Genomic DNA, 23401 nt, shown 5'->3' with positions numbered 1-23401 from the left:
ACGATTTTTTTGCTTTGTGTAACCATTAGCCAATAACCAACCACCTTATCACCTGAATCTCCTCCTAGAGCACCATTGTGTTCTTTTTAACCAAATATCTCGCAGACATGATCTGTTTGGTTTGGAGCCAAAACACTTCAGAGACATGTTTTGTATATATCTGAGACCTATAATATATTGATGAAAAACAGTATAATAGGGGACCTTTTAATGTTTTTTTTACATAGAAAGATACAACCAGATGTGGAAATAATCTGTGTGAATATCTGTTCACTGAATTTATTATTGCATACAAAGAAAGAAAATGCTAATGCTCTCTAACAGTAATACAGTTAGCAACACTAGAAAATACATAACATTGTGTCGACATAAAATAAATTAACTTTATTAACCAGAACATTTTTTGTATAGCTTCCAACAATTAAAAGTAGAAATGAAATTCACAGTTTCAAACATGATAAACCAAAATCATCACTATTATGGTATATACAATTAAAATGACACTACAGCTAGCTAAGTACATACAAGTCAACCCAGAGGAAACTAAGAAACTACTCTCAGCTAATGTTTCTTAAAACCTGACTTCTAAATTACATTATTCTGTCAGTGAGGAGTGAGAGTATTTCTTATTGAAATATACCCTCAAAATAAATAAAAACTGGCAGCAAGAAACAGCGTATAGACATGTAACACTAATGGATTTTGAATGCTTTTATGCAATAATGAAGACACATCGATGGAAGTGAATGCATTTTGAGGATAAGTATGGTGGTATTCTATATTTTTCTTATTGTCAGAGACCTTGAAAAGACCCAAAACACTGAATTGAGTTAATTTTGAGTTGCTTCATTAAATATTGACTTGAATAGCAAATGTGTATTAATCCGCAGATAAAAACGGATCTTAAGAAATGTACTATTTAGCACTTCATATAAAATGACAGTGCCTAGCTAATTTAGGAGATTACAGAGCCTTTTTTATTTGTTCTTAAAGATGAATGTCTTCAGTATAACCAATGGGATTAAGAGACGGACTAACACTTTGATCCTTTAATTTTTTCAACATTAAGGAACATGGGAAAAAAACATATTTATCCTCAAATGAAGAACTGTCTAACTCATTCTGCCTGCAGATGAAACCCGTGTGTAAAAAAAAAGATTGATCAGACTAATAGGTATGATAGACTCGATACGATTTCAACTGAAATCTTTGCATTTAGATGGATGAACTGCTGGGTGGTGAAGCCAGGTGCAACACATCCCAGGAAGATGGATGAAACACTGGGACGAACCATTACACAAAGAAATGACACAAGATCCGATAGTCTTCCAGCATGTGAAGAAAGACAGCAGTATTTTAAAGCGGAAAGGAAGACCCCGGTTATATCCAGGCTGCAGATATTCTTTAAAATAATACCTCACCCTAAAAACATGTATTACTCATCCCGGGTTACCTTGATTCATCAATCATTTCCTGTTTGTTTAGTCTTTCTTTCACAGTGAAAGCAAAACATCAACGTTTTCGAGGTAACACAGGCTGAGTCATTGATACACAAATTATAATTGTGTGGGTGAAGCATTCCTTTAAGTTATAAATCATTAGCATTAATTTGTATAATAACCACATTATCAGCGTGCATGTCATATGAGCCTCTCCATAGGCGGCGGCTGGGTGATGCTCCACATCTCCACCCGGGACCCCTCCTTCTCCTGCCGGCTGGGGCTGTAGGTGCCGTGGGTGGCACGGCGATTTAGCGCCACCACCAGGCTGACGGAGGTGAGGATCAAGATCAGCAGCAGAACGACGGACACCAGACTGATGGACAGTAAGAGGTCAGAGGTCGAACCCGAAGAGGTCAACTGGAGGGGAAACAGACAGGAACAAACGTTTTGGTTTAGAGGAGCTTATTTCTGTACCCTCACACACTGTTTCTCACACTCACACACACTTCTCCTCTACACAAGGCGCTCCACACGAGCTGCCAAAGTGCTGATGGATGTGTTTCCCAGCTCAGCAGGTGGGTTGCGACCACCAGGAGCATCGAGTTGCCGCGGCCTCAAACCTCCCTCCGTCTGCCGCCTCTCTCGCAGTTTGGCAAAGGCCAGCAGCAGCCCCAGCATCACCACTATCGCCAAGCCAACCAGACACGGTGCCAACACGGCAGCCACTCGCGAGTTGTATGTAGCACGCTCCGTCTGTGGAGGATCACACACACACGAGCAAGATGCTGCCTGATGATCCCATTTGCATATACACCACCCGAAACTCTCACACAACAAAAATAGCTCACACGAACACACATGCTTTTTTTCTAACAGGAAGAGAAGCTGCTTTACATGAAGCGTTTGAATGACTTGTGAAACCGGCTAAGATTCATTTTTAACTTACAGCCTTTTGGCCATTTGATCATCACACAAGCAGCTACAAAACAGACCAGAAACACAATTACCCTGCATGCAAACACACACATTTCTGACCTCTAAATTCAAACCAAGCGAATCAAGGCGTATCAAAACTTCCCAGGTAGCAGATTATTAACAAAGACGGAGAAGATTGACTTACATCAGTAGTTCTGGTTGGTGTGAGAGTCGTGACACCTTGAGTGGCTGCTACAAGGTAACCAACAGCAACAACAGCGTTCAGTATCACTCCAATACACTTCAAATTTTGTCTGACACCCTGTTTAAAACTAAAGCCTCCTTCAGAACCTGTCAGGTTACACAAGACTATGAAAAGAAGAAATCTCAGAAGTCAGCAAACTTTACACTGAGCAATCAACTTGGAAACATAATTCTTACAAAAATACAACCATCCATATCCCGAGGCAAAAAATAACTCCTGCACTCACGCTGTAGACATTACCCTCTCTTTCCTCTTGCTTCAGGTTCTTTGTTGACTCCCTGAAAGTGCTTACCTGTCACTGCACCACAGTGGGCTGTCAGAGTGAGTGTGACACCAGCGAGCCGGAGCAGCCTGCAGCCAGGACCCGCCATCAGTCACCCACACACACACACACACACACGGAAATGTCTAACTAACCAGTCTCTGAGGTACAAGGCAAGGCCACCCTGAAGCCTCAGCAGAGCAGCTACACACACAGCAATGCTTCCCTGCTGTCAGCACTATCTACCTGCTGTGTGTGTGTGTGTGTGTGTGTGTGTGTGTGTGTGTGTGTGTGTGTGTGTGTGTGTGTGTGTGTGTGTGTGCACCTGCCAGATAAGCTGCCCTCATATGTTTCTGTGAAGCAGACCAAACTTCTGTGAATACCAGCAGCTCTCTGCTGAAACTGCACTTCAGCACCAGATGCTGCTTTTTTCGCTGGCACAGCACATTTCTCCCTCTGCTTCACCCGCTCCCTCAAAGGATGGCCACATCAGTGCCGACGCTGAAAAACTGCTTCCCATTTCCTCCCCCTCTTTCCTCACTATTAGGGCTAGCTGTGCTAGGACACACACACACACACACACACACACACACACACACACACACACACACACACACGCAAACACTAGAAAATATGAGATGGAAGAGAGGAGGCAGGTGTACGAAAGAGGAGAGCAACTGTATATGGATTACATGGTTTAACTGAACATTACATTAGATCTATGTAAATGTTTCAAATGCTCAATGAAAACAATAAATACCGATCTGCTGCTGAAACAGACTCCATCTTAAGACATGGCTGCAGGAAATTGACATCATTAAACCATAAGAGCAGTCAGGCACAGATGTTGGGCATTAAGGCAACACATTTATAAGAAAACCATTTATTTGACGAAGAATAGGCATATTTTAAAACAATAGTCCAGCACCCATTAAGAGAGGGAGCATGTTATGAGGTGTTATGATCCTCACCCCTGATTGTTCTAAGGATTTGAAGACTTAGGAAACTACAATTTAACCTTGCTTTACAGGTGAATGTCATGTTAAACCGCAATGTGCAGGTCCCAAACTATACATTAACAGCACATTAGGTATTTAGACACAGGTGCTTGCACTCTTTTGCACTCCGCCTTGGCTGCGTGTGTGTCTCTATGAACTTGGGCTATTCTGGGATCTTCTCAAACAACATCTTGTTAAGAGGGATAAAGTGTTGAGTGTGAGGAAAGCCACCGGACTGCAGCCTCTGCTCCTTCACTCCCCGACACACACTGATACACAGGGAGGAAATCAATAAAAGCATTTATACAGCAGTTCAACTTCAATTTAAGTTTATCTATAGTACAGGAGGAAATGGAGGAAAGAATTTGTAAAAAAATAAGTGTGGTGATGATTGAAGACAATTAGTTGAGGAAAATGAAAAGAGGACCGAAGACAGACAAGGCCGGTGAGATTTTTTTTAATTTGACAACAACAAAGACAGAGACAGGACATGAGGACATAATATTATGAAAGAAAGCGTACAAACAAGAGAAGTAACAGTCATGTCAGCACAACAAGACTAAAAGACAGACAAAAACACAAACAAGTCCATGAAGAATCGACAATGATTAGGAGTGTTACGAAATGTTGACCACGACAGCATGGGGAATGTTGATAGGTACCGTTCAAGCAGAGCCACTGAGAATGTTTCGGGTTAAAATAGCTTCGCCTCACCCGGGAAGCTTTAGAGACAAAAAACGTATTTGGGTACAAAACAACACGCAGTCAGTCAGTCACCGCAGTGCTCTGAACGCACATCAAGAACAAAGTGAGACATCTCGCCGTCTCCCAACTCCTCTAGGTGCCTTTGTTTCTACAACACTGTTTTTGATAGTTCACACATTTATCAGCATGGAGCTCCCAGAATCCAGTTCAAGACTGACAGCATATCTTCAATGACAAACATTATAAATACATATTCTATAATGTTCTTTACTGCATCACAAAGTGCTGTATTCAATGTAGACTACCCGTCCCTTTAGACCACAGTTACTATCCTGTGCACTTTCACGCAGAACACAATTATCTGATAAATCAGTTAGTCTATTCGTTTCAATAGACTAAAGGCCCGGGACACAATTTGTCAATTAAATGAAGGTATTGTCAATCAAGTATCAAGTCAAATGATCAACACTAATAATCAATGTAAATGATCTGCAGTTGGATGCTAACTTATGAGCAGTTGGTCCTCTCTTATTGATAATAAAGTGTATTGTATAACCTTTTAAAATATGTTACTAGGGAAAGTCAATGTATAAATATTGTAGGTTAAGATGGATATTTTAAAGATTAGTATTTTAAAACTAACCTTGTTTTACATATCTTGCTTGAGGGATAAAGAGAAAAAAACCTAATTTTACGAATGATGAAGAATTTATAGCTCATCAGTTGTAAATATTTTTCAATAAACACAGCCAGCCTTAAAGAAACAAAATCAAAAGATACAAAATGGCTAAAGATTATGGAGCTTCAAAATATATGAAAGATAATAGTGGGAGTCCAATTTGGCTGAAATTAGATACCTCCCCAACCACTGCCTAAACTGTGTTTTGTCTGTTGGTTTTGAAGGAGATTATCAAATGTGTTTTCTACAGCAAGTATTTAAAATTAATATGTGTAAAAAAAAGAATAAAGTGCTACTGATGGTATAATTTTAAGGCACAGAAACAGCTCTGTGGTATCGATTACCTGACGTCAAACTAGAGAAAACCCTAATGTGTGCAGTCTGCCGTCATAAATACCTCATCCCCTGCTTAATGTGGGAAACCACCTCTACATATGCACTCACAAACCCCACTGTGCGTGCACACACACACACACACACACACACACACACACACACACACACACACACACACACACACACACACACACACACACACACACACACACACACACACACACACACTCAGTCAATGCCTCCCCAGTCCACCTCTGGTTCATCGTCCATACTGAGGATGAGGAAGGACAGCAGCTGGAAGAGGTTTTGCCACAGCAGCATGGCCACGTAAAAGTAAACGTCGCTTACGTCCGTCTGGCACGTTTCTCCGGCGAAGCTCATTTCGCACACGCAGGCAAACATGTTGATGAGGTTGCGGCAGTAGCCTCCGTTTAGACAGGGGTTGGACATGCACTCATCAGTCTCCTGCTCACACCTACAGACACAACATCACAATTCAGTCAGGGACACCGTTGATATGTACATATGTATTATATGTTTGGCTTATTGATTGTGTTATCGACCATTTATAGAAATCTTTCTTTAAACAGGCTCTGAAGAGGAAAATGCTCTGCTGTTTAAGGGCACTCCTCAAGCATCTGAGCTCTGCAGGGAGGATTAACCTTAGTAAACATGCGTTAACATTAAATATTAGTTTAGTCAATAATGATGGCAATAGAAGTGTAAGGTATTTATTACTATGTACAATTATTTGTATTTGTTTTCTGTTTGGCCTTATGATGGCTAAAATTGGATGACCATTTTAGTTTTCACTTCATATCTAAATCGCATGAAATTATGAGCTGTTTTGTTTGAGCTTTGTTGTTTGTATGTTTATGTATGTTTTGTGTGTGTGAGGACCCCAGGAAGAATAGCCAATGCTATTTACAATGATTTAATAATATATTTTTCTTTCCTACCGGTGTCCAGTGAATCCGGATGGACAGTCACAGGTCAGCTCTCGCTCTGTGCAGTTGCCTCCATTGAAGCAGGTGTAGTTCCTGGTGTCATCTCCACACACAGAAACAGGCCGCATAGGCCGTCTGGTAGGAGACAGTCAGACATGCAAAAAGGTACAGACAAGTAAGTTATCTTGTTTTTATTTCAAGCAGTAATATCTGAGGTATTGAGGCGTTTGGCGTCTTTACGTCTGCTGGAAGCAGAAGGATCAGCCAGGCAGGGGCATGCCCTCCTGCAGCTCCCCACAGGGGGGACACAGAGGCTTAGGGGGGGGGCCACACTAATACGATTAAAAAACCTCTGGCAACTATTCACAATCAAAAAGTCAAAACACATGTACAGGAATTAAAACGCCAACCATTTCTCTCCTGGCCCCTGTAACCTTCTGTTTGCCAGAAGCAACTTTGAACTCATCCCTCAAAGGTAACAAAATACAGGCTTTTTTATTTTGAAAGGCATACCATTTTTGTTTTTGAAGTTTACACTTAGAATCCAGAAATCATTTTTGATTTACAGCTGTCACTCATTTGAAACATTTGGTATTTATTTTAAGACAAACGGTGTCAAAGGAAGCGTTAATATTAGCTTTGCTTGGCATTTTGTTGCACACAGTTAAACGAAAGAAACGGAGACATCGTACATGACATTTGAGAGACGAATATCTAACACGAAGACCTGAGACACCTGAGAAATGGAAGAGGAAGAAAAAAACAACTTACGCTTTTCGTGATGTAACAATGTACCACGGAATTTCTTCAATGCGATCACTGGAGACAGACAGAAAGGAAGAGGGGGAGAGGGGATAGAAGGAGACACAAACAAAAGACACAAACAAAAAGAAGTCATTTTGATGAAAACTTTACAGCATAGATGTTCCCAGTAAAGGGAGATGTGCAGCTTGTCTTAGCGAGACACTTGCAAAGGTTTTCCTTGTGCAAAGGAGGCAAAATGCAAGAGGATGTGTATTTACAGGATAAATGCTCCGAGGCGTTCCCCTGTTGGTTTTCCGAGGCAAACGGTAGATGACAGGGGAAAGAAACTGGCTCCGAACCACAGAGCCTTGTGTAGTGAGATACCGCTGCACACTGAGGCCTTTCTGGCTGACACTAGAATAGAAATGCAGCATCTGAGACGCTCACTGCAGGCGTGGTTGAAATGCTGCACAGAGGCAGAGATGTGGAGACATTTACATTGAAGGATTATATTTGTGTTTGGGTGAATTTCCTTTGTTTGTGCAAATTGGAGCATTTCTTTGTGTATTTTGTGTTGACTAACTAGCTAAGCGCTCAAAACGGTTCATGGAAGAGCCATGTTTGGAACAGAGAATATTTATTATGTTTTCTCGTCTGCTGTTGGTCTGCTGTTGGTCTGTATTTCGCACAAGCCTTTTGCACTGTTTTGTTCTAACTTATTTGATCTTCTCTGGTGAGCCAACACCTGAACTTACTTGCAAATTGATCCAGTGTAGTTCTCAGGGCAGAGGCAGGCGTATCTGTCTACTCCCTGCAGACAGGTTCCTCCATGGGCACACAGGTGGTTCTCACACATATCCACCTCCTCCTCACAGTCCATGCCTGTGTAGCCCGACTCACAGCTGCACTTGTAGGTCAGCCCATTGACGCTGCAGTTGCCGTGGATACACGGACTGGAAGCACATGTGTCGGTGAAGAAGCTGCAGCGCCTCCCGGCCCAGCCCGTGGCACAGCTGCAGTTGAAGATGTTGAAAAGGTCCTGACACTCCCCTTGGTTCAGGCAGGGGTTGGGCTCACACACTGGGGCCCCGCTGCAGCCGTGGAGGGGGGTCAGCAGGGAGGTCCGGGTGAACCGCTCCTCCTGTAGGCGTGGAAAGTTCACATCAGAGGAGCTGAAGTAAGGCAGGGCAATGCCCCCCAGCTCCACTGTGCCCAGGCACCCAGCCAGGGACCACCCAGCATCAGGGGCCAGGCCTCCTAAGAAGATGTCCACGCCCTGCTTGAGGAAGTTCAGGTTGCCTCCCTGCATCCTGGAAGTGCTGGCTTCCTCTATCTCTTCATCCAGAACCAGAGTCCAGCGGGAGCTCTGTGCCCATGAAGCCGCCATCAGCAGGTTGATGCTGTGCCACTCTCCATCGCTGACACTCGTCCTGCTGCTGAGGCTGACCACGGTCACAGCCTGCTCTCCCTCCCCCTCCGTTCTGTTCTCTCCACTGCTGCTCTGAAGCTCCATGAAGATGAAACCACCCTGGATGGACAGTGTGAGGAAAGAGGAGCCCTTCTCTGCGTGGAGAATAGCCGTGTTACGCTTCCGTGTGCGTAGGTTTAGGGAGAGGTTTGTTATATTGCGGGATATGTGGCCGTTTCCCCGGTAAACCAACACAGTGCTCTCATTCAGGAAAGTTGCATTGGAGTAGCCTAGGAGATTAGAGAAAGTATTAGTTTTTTATAATGTACTGTATACACATTTACACTCCCTTGTTGCACCCCTAACACTTTGTCAGTTTGCTTTTTGTATTGTATTATTTACTGGCTTTATGCATGAAAGTACAACAAGGGCATCAGGGAAGAGCAATGATTTATAATCGAAATATTTCAAATACAACAATGTTATTAAAGAATGGCATGGTCATGTTTGATGACAATAAAATCCTGTTGGGCAGCTAAATGGGGTCACCAGGAGCAGATATCTCTGCTACTGAGCATGGAGGGGGCTGACAGGACAGACGGGAAACAACACCAATCATCACTAATCCCAGCATAAAAAGGATAAGCTGACCTAAAGCCAATCCTGCTTTACGGAGCAGACACAGTACACTGTGTGTGCAGATTGTTGCCAGTATATAACTAAGCATGTTGAATAACTAGTTTACATAGTGGCCAATTACAGCAGAGCACAAATGACCAACTCCACAAACAAGGACAAGATTAGGTAACATATATAGAATGTCAGTAAGTCTAAGAGGCAAACAACCCACTCTCTGGCTTTAGGGGCTTTTAAGTAACAAAGGAAATAGGTCAAGGAGAAAAACTTGCCCAATAATAAGGATTAAAGTGAGCTCATTGTTTAAAGGGAGCTTTTTAGTAAATTCCACCTCATTATAAATGTGTTGGTCTGAACATGGCTTTATGACCTGCAATCTGCCTATCAAGCTTTGTGACTTTCACTTCTCTGCACGTCTCTCAAATGACTTGCATTACCACCCCTGCTTGTAACAGCTGAAATCTTTGACACCACTTACATTCATATCCCTGGTTAAGCATCTTGCACTCTGAGTCTGGGGGGCAAGGAGCCAGCTCGCACCACCTGACCTCCTCACAGCGCCGCCCTTCTGTCTTTGGAGGGCAGGTGCAGGTGAAATCATCCCACATGGAGTAGCACAGCCCACCGTTTAGACATGGGTTCATCTGAGGATGAGACATTGATAAGTTAATTGTATTTAGTGTCTGTTTCCCTTGCTGGAAATATGAGATTTGACAATATTGTATGTAAATGCTATTATAAGAGTGAGTCTCATTTGAGGCAGAATATACTTTGAAGTCCAGTGTTGCATACTCTACTTCACATTAAAAAAGAGTCAATGAACGCTGATATTAAAAGGTAAACAAATATAACTAAAAAGAGGATTAAAACTCTTATACTCACACTGCAGGCATTGTCCCCAGAGCATCCAGCAGTCACATTTGTTATGAACTTCAGAGGATAAGATCTCACTGAGGTGTCCAACTCAAACATCTGCAGCCTCCTGTCGTTGATCCTCAGGTCCTGAATACAGCCTTTAAAATATCCACCAAACGCTGAAGTCGTCCGATTCTCAGAGCGACCTCCTACATACACAGTGTCTCCGGCTTGGACATTGATCGTCCTGACTGCTACATCTCCTTGTTTCTGATCTGCTACATACAGCGCCATACGATCCTCCTCCAACTCTACACTCACAAAGTGGACTTCCCCGTCATTGATCGCACTCTCCGCCTTCAGGCTCGCAAAGTTATTGAGTTGAACTGTGACCTTGCCCTCCTCCAGCCACAGGTGCAGATACTGGCTGCTGCTGTTGGCGAGCGCCAGGAGGAGTCCGCTGTTCCTCCGTGTGCGCAGGAAGAGGGAGATGGAGAGGCCATCAGCCAGATCATCGGTGACAGTGAAAGATGCGTAACTTTGAGAGTCATCGGTTCCAAAGCGCGTCGTCACATGTTCTGCAAAAAAGGTGAATAAGATTAGACCGCAAAATGTTTCAGGTTAAAGACGAGAGAAAAGTGACTTGGTTGTTTGCAAGCTTTAGAAAAAAACCTTCTTGACTTTTTCAGCTATGCCATAGTGTAAGGTTGTATACATTTAAGGATATATTTAACATTTTGAAATAGGGAAAAAGCAAAGGTAGGAGGAAAAACTTAAAACTTGACCAAAGATATAAGAGAGCTGGGGTGCATGTAACTTAATGTCACTATCCACCACAGTACAAAAATTGCTTACACTCACAAATCAAACTTGTAATAGCATTTATTCGTTTTTGTGTTGTTTTTTCTGATCTGTGGAGAGCAAACTGTCCAAACCAAATATTAAACGATACTGTAATTTTCGATTGATTTAAATTCTTGCAGGATAAATGAACATGTAGGGACTAATATTGACGCAGTTTATGTCAAGGTTTCTAGAAGAACAGGTAACTAAAGAGGACATTTCAGCAGCCACCAGCCCTCATGTTCTATTTCCAATGTCAGCACTTTCCACTGTGGGATGATCACCTTATAAAGCAGCAAGGAGACTGGGAACACACAAAGTTAAAGCAGGGAGCACATGCAATGTGTGAAAGGTCATATGAACAGGGTTCATGCGTGTCGGTGCTAGTGTGCAGGTGAGCATTTGTTAACATGCGAGTAACTGTGTGTGATCGGTAATCTGCTTGGATAAACTCAAGAGGCTATACATGTCCTCGGTGAACTGTTCAATATTACCAGGGGGAACGTGAGTGACTCATATAAACACTTTATCATTCTACTTGGTTATTTTAACGTGTTTTTAAATCAGAATAATTAACAGTTTACTGTCTCCATGTTCTGTATATTTCCAAAATAGAATCCCTTATAACCTTAATCCAGTATGCCAGATAAGAGGATCTCTGACTCCGTCCATTACTGTGGCTTTTTATTGGCCTCATCTGTAAATCCTTATCTCTTATTAATCACCAGTAACTAGGTCGTATCTAATTAGCCTCTAGAGAGTGGTGAGAGTGACCTGCTATATTCCCCTCCAATCTCAAAGTTGAAAGAGATCTATATCTGCTTTTGGTAATTTCATATCTCAAACTTAAATAAAGTGTTTTACTTAGCGTTGCTGCTATTTGACTGTCCTGCTAAAGTCTATTAGTTGAATACTGAAAACATACCCTCCTCACAGTCCTGTCCCTCATAAGGCCTTGGACATCGACACTGATAGCCCTGCCACAGGTTGACACACTGTCCTCCATTTTGGCAAGGCACATCCAGGCAGCGGTCCCTGTGGCTGCAGCCGGGGGACACATTAACAGCAGAGTCGCTCAGCCATTCCCCGGGGACAATGAGCTGCCAGTCCACAAACACATCCCGCATGCATCCAATGAATGCTGGAAGTGGAGAGACCTCACCCGGGGCATTTGAGTCCTGAAGCACTCCTCCAATAAAAGTGTTCTGAGGAGGTGACACCAGCCTGGCCATGCTGCTTTGGACTGAGGCCACCTGGTGACATGACTGGCTCCCACAGCTCCCATTATCATCCAAGAGAGTCAAACTGAGCACCCAGCCCCCCAGCACTGCTTCCACAGTGTGCCACTCTCCATCTGTGACATTGTGTGGAAGCTCCAGGACCTGGCTTGGGCTCTCTGCTTCATCCCCAGCAGAGGCCTCCTTCCTGAGTGTGAGACGAAGCTGCCCCTCGTGCAGCTCCAGACTCAGCAGCAGCCCCCTGCTGTTACTCTGGAACAACAACGCTCTTGGTAGAGATGTCTTGAAGCTGAGGGTAATGTTGCAGGACACCACAGAATCCACCAGGGGACTCTGCAGCAGCAGATAGCCTCTGCGCTCAAAGGAGAAGGTGGTGGGGGTCCCACACACGGGTCCAGTGTAACCAGGTGAGCAGGAACAGGTATATCCATTAAACCCATCCAACAGGAAAGGAGAACAGGAGCCTTGGTTCTCACATTTATGTCCCTCACAGCCTTCTATCCTCACATCACAGTTTACACCTCCATAAAGGACGCCATCATGACTCTGTTTTTGGCAGTGGCACATGTAACCTCCAACATGGCTCTCACAACTGCCCCCATTGTGGCAGGGACTGGGGTCACACTGGTCTATCACCTCCTGGCAGAGGGAACCTGTAAGCAAAAGAAAGCAGAAAAAACTAATAAAAACTCAAATCCCCTTAGACCGTGTTACTGTCGTTAAACAACTTACAGCTGCAGTGTTGGACTTTGCATGTTAATTCATTTCTGTTTCATTCTAGACCTTGACAAACAAGTTCACACAATGCTGATAAAGCCTATCGCTGCAAAGTGAAGTTGTGGTGTCTGTTGTCGGTGGCGACTGTCCCGCGCTGGTGCAAGCATGTGAACTGGCTCACTGCACTTCCTCCGCCCCAAAAGGTGCTCTTAAACTTTTAATGTGAACCTTTTTAGAAGACCAGTAGGATTTATTGGTTATTCATCATAATGTTTCCATCTAAGGATTTTTGTTTTGGTTAGCTTAGAATAAGCCTTTTATATCTACATGGAGCAGGTCGTCTTCACTGCAATCCGCCATTTAAGTTTTTAATGTTACCTAAAGGACAATGTGTGGAAGCGGAGGGGTATTCAGCTGTTTTCCAATCTGCGACCTCACCATTAGATGCCTCTTAGTCTTGCTCCTTTTTACCCTTCCTCTTAATGCTGATTTTCTTTTTTGTCTTAAGCTTCTAATCAAAAAACTTGCACCAAATTTGCAAATGCACCAATGCAGTATCTGTGGTTTTTCCACTGAAATGTGTGCAAAATTGAATCCTAAAACCCGCCAATGAGTAAGCATTTTAAAACGTCCGGTTCCCTTGCCTTGAAGTCAATGGTTTTTTGATAAGATGCCTGAAATGTGTGGTTAAGTAAGCTTAGAAGAGATGTTCACATGTTGCTCTACCTTATTAAGTGTGTCAGTAAATACCCCAATTGAGAACCTGGGACATTTGACAACCTTAAAAAAGATTGCTAACAAGTGGTTAAATTAGATGATCATGACAAACCCTAGTCATCCTTTAGCTTAGCGCTGTTGACATGAAGTCATGCGTCCTTGATGTCCTGTCGTATATTTCTAGCCAAACATTACATTCACGCTATAGAAATCATAAAAGCTTTTATTTATGATCTTGCTGAAAAAAACATGTAATGTCTTGTTGGCCCGTAGATTATTTTCTGCAATAATCCAAAACCCAAATAAAATAATTCCATTGACTTTTTGTCAAGGGAATGAGTATAATGGTAATTTTCTGGGTCAGCCTAGAAAAGGATGTCATCCTTGCAGTGTCATTATTCCTTGTTCAGTGGTGTTGTAGGAAATAGATCTCCCTGTTTACAACCATCAAATCACACTCATACACTTGTAATAGTCTATAATTGGGGCCTAAAACACAATGTTAAATTTGCCCGAGCAAAAGTCAAATTGTCAGGTATTCAAACCAGTGTTCAATGCTTGTGGGGTGTATTACTCTTTATGTCTTGCACATTTAATATTATCTGAAAGCTTTGTTAATTTTTGTGCATGTTTTTATCTCCAGAAATGTACGTGTGGTTATGCTATATGCTGTATACAGTATGGATCAGCATTTTAAATTTGTGATGTAGAAAAGTGGTTGGATTTTAAAGCTAAAATGAATGCAATGAGTAGGCCCTTTGCCATATGATGCAACAACTATAGATTATAGTACAACACAGGAAATTGTAGAACAATTAAGTTTCAGCATGTATTTGTTCAATATTGGTAGAAGAACCCGCAACAGAAAAAAAGAATGAAATACCTATTATGTAAAACCTTTACCTTTACTAAAACCCATATCTATTAATAAAAAAGGTCCTTGTTATTACCTGTTCCAAGCAATACAATCCCCCAAATCCATGGTGCGGGTGTCCACATCATGCCGTCACCTTTTCCTCCAGGATAGCCCCAGACTCCTCTAACTGCAACATATTAGTTTGTGTGTGTACATGCCATCCCAGTGGAGGTCTGCTCCTTGTCTACCTCGCTACAACAATGTAGGGCTGAGTGGTTCTAGTCAGGAGACCAGCAAAGCCAGATCCTGGGGATTAGGCTAATGCTATTTGTCCACCTTACTGAATCAGTAACACAGTGACTGGCAGATAGTCAATTTTTAGAACACAACTCTCAGCAGGCAGCAGCTCACCGTCTTACCTACATAGTAAGATCAAGTCTTGTGTAATCAGAAAACTAGAATTGTCTGCCTTTGCAACTGAAAAGTATAATCTGATGTAACGACCTGCCATAGGAAACATCTTCTCTTGACAACAATGCACCATACAATATACTGTGAAAGTGTAAATGTGGTAAATGTAATATGGATTATTCACAATTATATGACCTGCAGACCAAATGTCATAAACCCAACTACTAATTTAGGTAATTTGTTATATGATAGTATAAGTTGTGCCTCACCTTATCACTCAAACTTCAAACTACACACAACAGTATGGCAGTGAGACAAAAATACGTACATAAAACATACATAATATAACACGGACAACTGTGTGACTAAAACATCACAGATAAAATAAAATAAAAGTGTTTTGTATTCTACCACTGGGGGTCGCTAAAATCAGATTGGCAATAGCAAACCTGACTCTCACAATGCTTCCCTGGAATCCCCTGCTGGAAGAGACTGACCTTTAACAGCTTTGACTGAACAGCCTCATCGTTTGCCTCACCTGTTAAGGTATATATGTTTGTCCATTTTTGTGTGCCAGTATATAGATTTATATTCTATATTTTGAATATGTATTTTGAATAATAGCCATATATTCCTATGTTTGGATGTACCCTTTCAACTTGCTATTGCTTCCATTCCTGTGTAAGTTTCCTGCTCAGACATGTTACTGTGCATATTAATAGACCTGTGAAAGACATAATGATAATGTAATTACCTGTAGTTCCTGGAGGACAGCTGCAGATGTAGCCCGCAGCATGCTGCTGGTCGTAGTGTTCGGGCAGCAGAGGCTCGCTGCCATACAGAGGCTGCCACGACCTCTCCATGCAGCGGCCTCCATGCATGCAGGGCTGGCTGCCACACTCGTTGATGTCAATATCACACTGACGCCCCTCAAACCCTGGAATGTTAGAAAGTGTTGGCCATTTGAAAGATGTTTCCGTTTAACAGCACATTTTAACACAAATATTATACATACAAATAATATCACGTGTTGATTAAGTAAATTACTCAGAACTTATGTTTGAATGAGGCTTCATGCAGCTGTAAGCTTAATTAATTAATCGTCTTACTTGGCGCCACCGTGAGTGGCAGCCTGTTTAGCAGCTCTCCTTTGTTTCTACTTTTTCTTGTCTTTTCTCAATTTTGTTTCACTACTAATACTTTTTAATGGAGTTAATTGTAAATTTTGGGTCACTGATTTCCAACTTGTATATATTATTGGTTTTTATCACACATACATATAAATATATTTAACAATCCGGACTCAAATATGTTCATATGTTCATTTAATTAATTTCTTATTTTAACAGTTACTTACCTGTATATCATTGTAATTGTATCTTTAATTGTATTAATCTTGAGTGAATCTGTGCTGTCCTGTTTTTCAATATCACCCTGTTGCTGCTCAAAGTCGTGAATTTCACCACGGGGATTAACAAAGGTCTATTTGATCTTATCTTATTTTAATTATGGTCGGATTCATTTTTAAAGGGGACATAATGCTAATTTTCGGCTTCATAGTTGTATCTTGGGTTTCTACTAGCTTTAATGTAATTTTTTACAATGTGGGACCTTTTAGCATACTTCTGTCCTTGCCAAATTATTCAACAGCAGATATTTCGACTCATTCTCTGCTCACAAATTCATTTTTCATCTGATCTGTTTTTGCCAGACCCATATCTCTTGATATTTAATATACATACCTTTTAAAACTTCAAAAGCTGAAACTCAGAAATACATTGTTTTCCCTAATATTTGATCCAGAGAAGTGCTTCATGTACCTGGCCAGCAGTCACAGCTGTAGTCACCCTGGTTGTCCTGGCAGGTGGCGCTGTTGAAGCAGGGGTCAGAGAGGCAGGCTGGGAGTGGGGTCTCACAGCGTCTGCCAGTGATGGCTGGGTGAGAGCAGTCACAGCTGGAGCTAAAACAAGCAAGGATTCACAAATCACATGAGGTAAATGAATAAGAGTATTTCCTCCATGCTTTGTTTGTAAGTCGAAACATATTAGGAAATCTGTACAGTACAAAACCATTTGTCTTTTAACACTTGGCAAGAGATACTATATTTTATTTCCAGCGACTGGAGATGTGCCACTTACTCGTTCACCCCATCTATACACAGCGCCCCATTTTGGCATGGCTGCTCTTGGCACTCGTCAATGTTGATTTCACATTGGTGTCCTTGGAAACCGGGCAGGCAGGTGCAAGTGAAGCCACCAGCGTAGTCGTGGCAACTACCGCCATTGAGACATGGCTGTGATTGACACTCATCAATCTGGACCTCACAAATGGCCCCTGTGAACATCAAAGCAGGACAGATGTCAGAGGGCGAGTGGGCCTGCTGCATAGAGTGAGGGCAGGGGGCAAAAATTGACAAAGCTTTCATGTGTACTGGCTGTGATCATGTGTGGATTGCTCCTTTTATTTCAAAGCGCGGCTTCTGCAGCAGCTCTAAAAACAATATATTGTGCACAATACAAATGTATCTACAAATGTATCTCTGCAATAAAGATATCCTATCATCTTTATGCAACTAGGGGGAGAAATATTGGAATTAAAGTTTAACAGAATTAAATACAAATAATGAGACAGTTTAGGCTGCATGCATTAAGTAAACCATCCGAACAATGAAATGGGTGACACTAGAATACTGAAATTATTCTGCTTTGATATAATGCTTTCAAGCTCCTTTCAGCAGACTGATCCAATGAGGTTTAGTTCATCTATTCTTCATTGGGTAGATTTATTTTTAGATTTTAAAATTAAATCAAGACATCAGTGTAGGGAAGATTTCAAAGTAAACATTAACTACTCCGGATGACTATAAATAATCGTATTGAACTTCTACTTGGCCAGTTTTCTATGACAACAAGAATCTATAGCCATGCTAGCTGTGACCACATGGGTTACCTATACAACATTACACACATTAAAAAACAATCCCACACATATCTTCTATCATAAAAGCTATGTGTTATGTTAGGATTTAAATTAGCTGGTCTCATTGTTGCTCCTGGGAGACCCAGAATGTATTTTTTCCCTCACCAGTGAACCCAGGAGAACACAGACAGGAGAAGCGGCCCACTCGGTCCACGCAGGTAGCTCCGTTCCTGCAGGGCTGTGAGGCACACTCATTCACGTCGATCTGACAGTGTGCACCTTGAAACCCCGGCACACAGAAGCACGAGTAGTCGTCTCTGCGGATCCTGCATATCGCACTGTTCTGGCACGGGTTTGGTGAGCACTGGTCCACTGGTGAACGCGGCCTGTCAGGAGATGCACCTATAAAGAGATCAAATAAAAAAATATTGATATCACAGAATATAATTTCTTTAATCTTGATACTGCAAATTAACAGAATCCTGATTGCTATATTAGTTTAATCATTTCTGGAATAAAGCTCATTTATTTTCTGTTTAAATTAGATGAGAAACAATGTAGCAGCTGTCAGTACAAGGACTTTAAACTTAAGGGCCTCTCAAGGCGTTATGGCTGGCTGCCATGGTAACTTATTTAACTGTTTGGCTTCAGTGTTCAATCTGTTACCATGGCAATTGCATGAACAGAAGATCTAAGGCGACACTTTACGGTGTGCTTTAATCAGCAAGACATCAATGCCACGCTGACAGAGGTTTAGGTGTCAATTCATTGAATACATGCTGTTCATACTAATAAGAGGATCAACACTTGATCCTTCCCAGTAACAACAATGAAAAGCAATCATTATATCTTTATAGATTAGATAATGTTGTAAATAGATATGTATATTTTCAAACCTTAATATGTCTAGAACTGTGTTAGGAAAGTCATATTTAGCTTGGAAGTTATGGGAGCAACAACTCACAAAGTGGAATGTGCGGTAGTATAAGGATAGTATTTTCTGTAATCTTGACAGCTAACTTGTCAAATCTTTAAAAAAAAACACAATATATTTGATTGAACATTTTTGAGATAACTTGATTTCAATGGATTTGGAACATCATGATTTTATAAAGTTAAGATAATGTTTTAAATGGTTAAACATACAGTACCACTGTGATCGGGTGACCACACTTCTTAAAACCTCTTATCTCTGATGATGCATTGCTTATATTTAATGTCTACATTGAGACTTGCACAGCTCTTACATATGCAAGAAAACTTCAAAGACAAATAGGCACCAAAAGGAATCTCAATATTGCCTTACTCCAGTCAGAACAACTGGCTCCAGAGGCAACGGTCCTCATAATACATGGAACATGCATGAGGGGCCACAGGGGCATGATGCCGCTACAAAGACACTTCAAATCAGCTTAACAAGTGTTGCCTCTATTAATAATCAGACTGTACCACATTTCTCAAAGAAAAAGTGTGTTTTGCATGAGGGGTGCAAGCATGATTCGTCATAATCATGAAAAATAAATGTAGCAACACTGATATGAGCAGAGATATTCTAATAAAATCCTCACAGATGATAATCACACACAGTAATCATGCCTCAAGAGCACAATCAGGCAGAGTGCAGACTATAAGAGAAGAGGGCAATTACACTTTGTGCTCCATCTGCACCAACTCGGGCACCAATTTTTCTTTTGTCTTTCGTTAAGGTCAATCAATTCCCCAGCCAGTTGGCAGGGTTCTCCCCGAGCAGATTATAATACATGTCTAGACTTAGTCTTGGAGGTATAGTCCGAGGTCCTGGGGTGGGATGCAGATCATGGGTTGTGTTTATGTTCTGACCATATGCCAAAATGATCTTTCATTACAACCAGGATCAGCCAAGTGAATTCAGAAGGCATGCTCCAGCAGTGCATACATTATGTTCTACAAAAACACATGACTTAAAACCATGGTGAAAGAAATTGGCAATGACTATGTATTATTTTAAAGGAAACCACAACAGGTGGTGTAGGATTTGCTCTTTACTGAATCCGCTGGTCTTTCAGTATTGCCCTGGGGCAGAGTCCAGAGGAGAGATAGGCCAAGATGGAACTCCAGCCAACCACACATCCCCTCCCACAGCATGTAAGGCTTTTTCATATGCTAATGAGCTCAACAGGGCTTTGTTTGGTCCTATCTGGAGGCCCTCAAATGGCACATGTGAGGCACCTGACAGATGCATTTTTCTGTGTAGCTGTCTGTTTGTTTCAGAGGTGATAAGAAGACATGTTATTGTTGGATGTTTTGTAAAGCCGAAGACACATATAGTGCCATAGACCCATCACTTATCGACATACCCATCAACCCCCCAATCCTCAAACACACCCTAGGGTCACTATGCTGCCCCCCATTGTTAGATTCCTTTCTGTCCTTACAAAATGTAGACATCACTATGCAATGATGTAAACCCTCACAGTCTTAATTGATATTCCAAGCATAGACTGGTTAAAATACAAGCCAATCACTCGACTGAAATTAAAATCACAGTGCTGGTTTCAATCTCTACTGTACACCGTTAAAATGAAACTTTAGCAAGAAAGTTATAATATTTGACTAATATTTGAACTAGTGTTGTAACTTGCATGCATGAGAAAATTCATAATGATAGTATGCAACAACAATCTAGTTTTGCATGTGTTGAAATGCCAAAAAAGAAAATGAAAAAAAAGCACTGATTATCAGTTTACTTTTATGACTGTTATACAGCTACAACATCACCTCACACGTTTTTATGGTAGCCTACATTAACTCAAGGGAGATTAAACATTTACTCACCATCTATCACAAACAGTGAAGAGATTACAATTGTGCATGCAAGTAATTCCAAATTATGATAGCGAATTAAATCCATAATCGTGACAGGAAATCATCCTGATCGTTGTAGAATCCTTGTCATTCACAGAGCCCCTGCTTCTGCCTGCTGCCTGCGGCTCATCTGTTGTCATCTCCAGATCCACTTGATGCACACTTCTCTTCTTGATGGAGCACCATCAAGAGCCTCCATCACACGAGATAATAAAAAAAGAGCACAGCGTGGTCTTCAACAGGCTGCACTCCCCATCTCCCGTGCAGAGGCGGAGTTTGGTAAAGTTTGAAATTGACAGATGAATAACTCATAAACCAGTCGTTGTTAAAACACAAACCAAGGCTATTAACAACTGTAAGGTAGACAAGGAGCTAGAAACTAATTTCCGTTAAAATAAGTCTACACACGACGTCTTCCGAGCTGGACCACTTATATTGGTGTCTATCTGCAGCCAGAGGAGAGAAGAGTGCGCAGGGACCGTCTACTAGAAAGTGCTACACAGAAAAAACACACTACACAACATTCAATAAATTCCCTGACAGTTGAGTGCTACCGTAACCACTTCACACGTATTGCAAAGGAATACGCTTTTCAAAATTGTTCATGTTGGTGATTTAATTCGATTTTCCATTAAAGAACGTGTTATAAAACAATGTTTTTCACCTAAACATAAATTAAATATGAACGAGCTTCTGTGTCCCCCGGATAGCGGTGGGCGTTTCCATGGCAACGCGACCAGGAAGTTGAACCTCAGGGGAGAGAGTAGGACGATTTCCTCCCTTTTTTGGAAATAATGCTACGTTTTCTTCTTCATGGCTTTGTCAAAAACCTCTTTGTAACATCTCCACGGTGATTTCAGGATGTCTGCGTCCATGAGAGCCAGCTCAGCGCCGGGGTCATCGAGGCAGGTGCAGCCGCTGGACAGCACAGGTGACGTTAGCGATAAACAAATAAACAAACATTAGCTTAAGCTAGGAATCATTTCCTCATACTGACTTACATCACCTTACACATGCACTACGTACTAAGTATTCAAAACTTTTAGTAAAGTGTCCTACTGCACTGTAAAAATACTCACAAAAATAAAAACCCACATTTTAAACTTTACTAAGGTAAAAGTAGGATGCAAATGAGCAAAATGTAGCCTACTTTAAGTATCACAAGTAAATGTAGGCCTATTCATGTTAAAATGTACAATAATTTCCAGGAAAAGATAAGTACCTTATAATTGGTACAGTTTAGATGTGTCAATGTTCTGAGTTACATTCTACAACTGCAGTCAACAACAGCAAACACACTTTTGCATTGATGATTCAGTTCTCACTGCTAGCTATGTGTTTATTTGTTATTGCATTCACTTTACCATCCCCTCACACCAGGGCCGTTTCTTCCTATAGGCGGACTATGCGGGGCATAGGGCCCCCGCGGCCACTAGGGGGCCCCCAAACTGAAAGTATATATTTTTTTTATTCATCCGAAAAACAAAAAAAGTTTAATTCATACACACAAAGATGAACAAAATTAGTAGCAGCGGGAGGGCTGAAGCATAGCTTGTGGAAAGTAGCACTCCCGTGCATCATCCTAATACAGCGGCATTATTGCGTCAAAAACGTATAGAAATGAAGGAGTACTGTCGTGGATATTTTAAACTCGTCAATACTGTAAAGATGTACAATGAGAGTAACCAATAATAAACTGGTGAAAGCAAGCAGCGTTGTCTTTCGTTGGTTCTTTATTTGAAGCGCTTCAAAGGTACATGTCTCACAGAGTACAGAGTAGTCTGCAGGAGTGCACACAGGGTATAATGTGTGAGTGTGTTTTATAGAGGACTGTTGCTGTGCAGGAAGTAAAAGAGATAAGACTTTCCTTAGAAAACTGTTATCTTACAATGCTCTCATAGGGAGAGTCACATCCTCCAGGTACGACCTTGGCGGGAAGCTACCGTGTGGTACAAAAGGTCGAGTTGACCAAACAGTTTCTAAGCATAATATCATCATTTGGTTTTACCATATAAAGTAATATAAGAAATTGCCACTACAGTACAAAGAAATAAAGAAAACAGGAGAAAAAATTAAATAAAAGTTAAGGCAGAAAAACAATAAATGCATATATATATATATATATATATATATATATATATATATATGAAAACTAGATATATGGTCATTTTCTGCACATGGTCCAAATAGGCGAGTTTCAACTATCTGTGAGAGGAGTGGAGAGAAGGCGGAGTGGTGGGAGAGGAGGGTGGGGGGTGGGCGTTGCCAAGTTGGGATAGAGAGTAGATGAGGAGTGAATGAGTGAGTGTAGAGGTGCGTAGTGTAGAGCAGTTGGTGACACTGTAGGGTTTTCTATTGACTGTTTTTTAGCGAGGTGTCGAGTATGTTCAGCGCGGGTGTGGTTTGGAACGTGTCTTGTTGAAGTGTTTGAGTTTAGGCGAGTTGTTGTTATTGGAGGAGAGAGTGTGTGTGCGTAGTCAGTGTAGCTGTTGGTAAGCTGTGGTAGCGTATCTGCGGAAGACGACATTGTTAGTAGAGGTGTGAGTGTTTGTGCCTCTCGCATGGGGGGTGTGCGGTGGTTGGGCAGTGAGGGTGGTACCACGACCAGGCGAGACGGTATTTGTATAAGCTGTTTTTTTTGGATGGTGTAGTTATTGTTTGTAG

The 23401-nt window shown here is 41.7% G+C and overlaps 2 protein-coding genes across 6 annotated transcripts in view; both read right to left on the bottom strand.

Moving 5' to 3' along the window:
• Positions 1 to 237: 237 nt before the first annotated feature.
• Positions 238 to 21297, bottom strand: crb1 (crumbs cell polarity complex component 1). 5 transcript variants are annotated; one of them, XM_010794807.1, is made up of 15 exons: positions 20708 to 21297; positions 18059 to 18295; positions 17113 to 17308; positions 16795 to 16934; positions 15729 to 15911; positions 14658 to 14750; positions 11961 to 12926; positions 10220 to 10770; positions 9816 to 9981; positions 8049 to 8991; positions 7321 to 7368; positions 6562 to 6684; positions 5951 to 6077; positions 1943 to 2195; positions 1772 to 1859 (listed from the first exon to the last, which is right to left on the bottom strand). In XM_010794807.1, exons 1-14 carry the CDS (start codon positions 20781 to 20783, stop codon positions 1956 to 1958), a joined length of 4089 nt encoding a protein of 1362 aa, XP_010793109.1. In that variant the 5' UTR covers positions 20784 to 21297; the 3' UTR covers positions 1772 to 1859; positions 1943 to 1955. The 5 variants fall into 5 exon arrangements, with proteins under 5 accessions (XP_010793110.1, XP_010793113.1, XP_010793109.1 ...); XM_010794810.1 differs by lacking the exon at positions 1772 to 1859 and adding an exon at positions 2563 to 2609 and having other exon boundaries at positions 2048 to 2195; XM_010794808.1 differs by lacking the exon at positions 1943 to 2195 and having other exon boundaries at positions 238 to 1859.
• A 1173-nt stretch (positions 21298 to 22470) lies between these two features.
• Positions 22471 to 23401, bottom strand: part of axdnd1 (axonemal dynein light chain domain containing 1) — an 8706-nt gene continuing 7775 nt past the window's right edge. The window contains exon 20 of the mRNA XM_010795611.1: positions 22471 to 22518. Coding sequence (XP_010793913.1) covers positions 22471 to 22518 — 48 coding nt within the window. The remainder of the gene's footprint in view (positions 22519 to 23401) is intronic.

Source organism: Notothenia coriiceps, unplaced genomic scaffold, assembly GCF_000735185.1.
Source record: "Notothenia coriiceps isolate Sejong01 unplaced genomic scaffold, NC01 NC01_scaffold00037246, whole genome shotgun sequence".
Taxonomy (NCBI): Eukaryota; Metazoa; Chordata; class Actinopteri; order Perciformes; family Nototheniidae; genus Notothenia; species Notothenia coriiceps.
The sequence above is the reverse complement of the archived record's forward strand: the minus strand, read 5'-3'. Positions and strand labels throughout refer to the sequence as shown.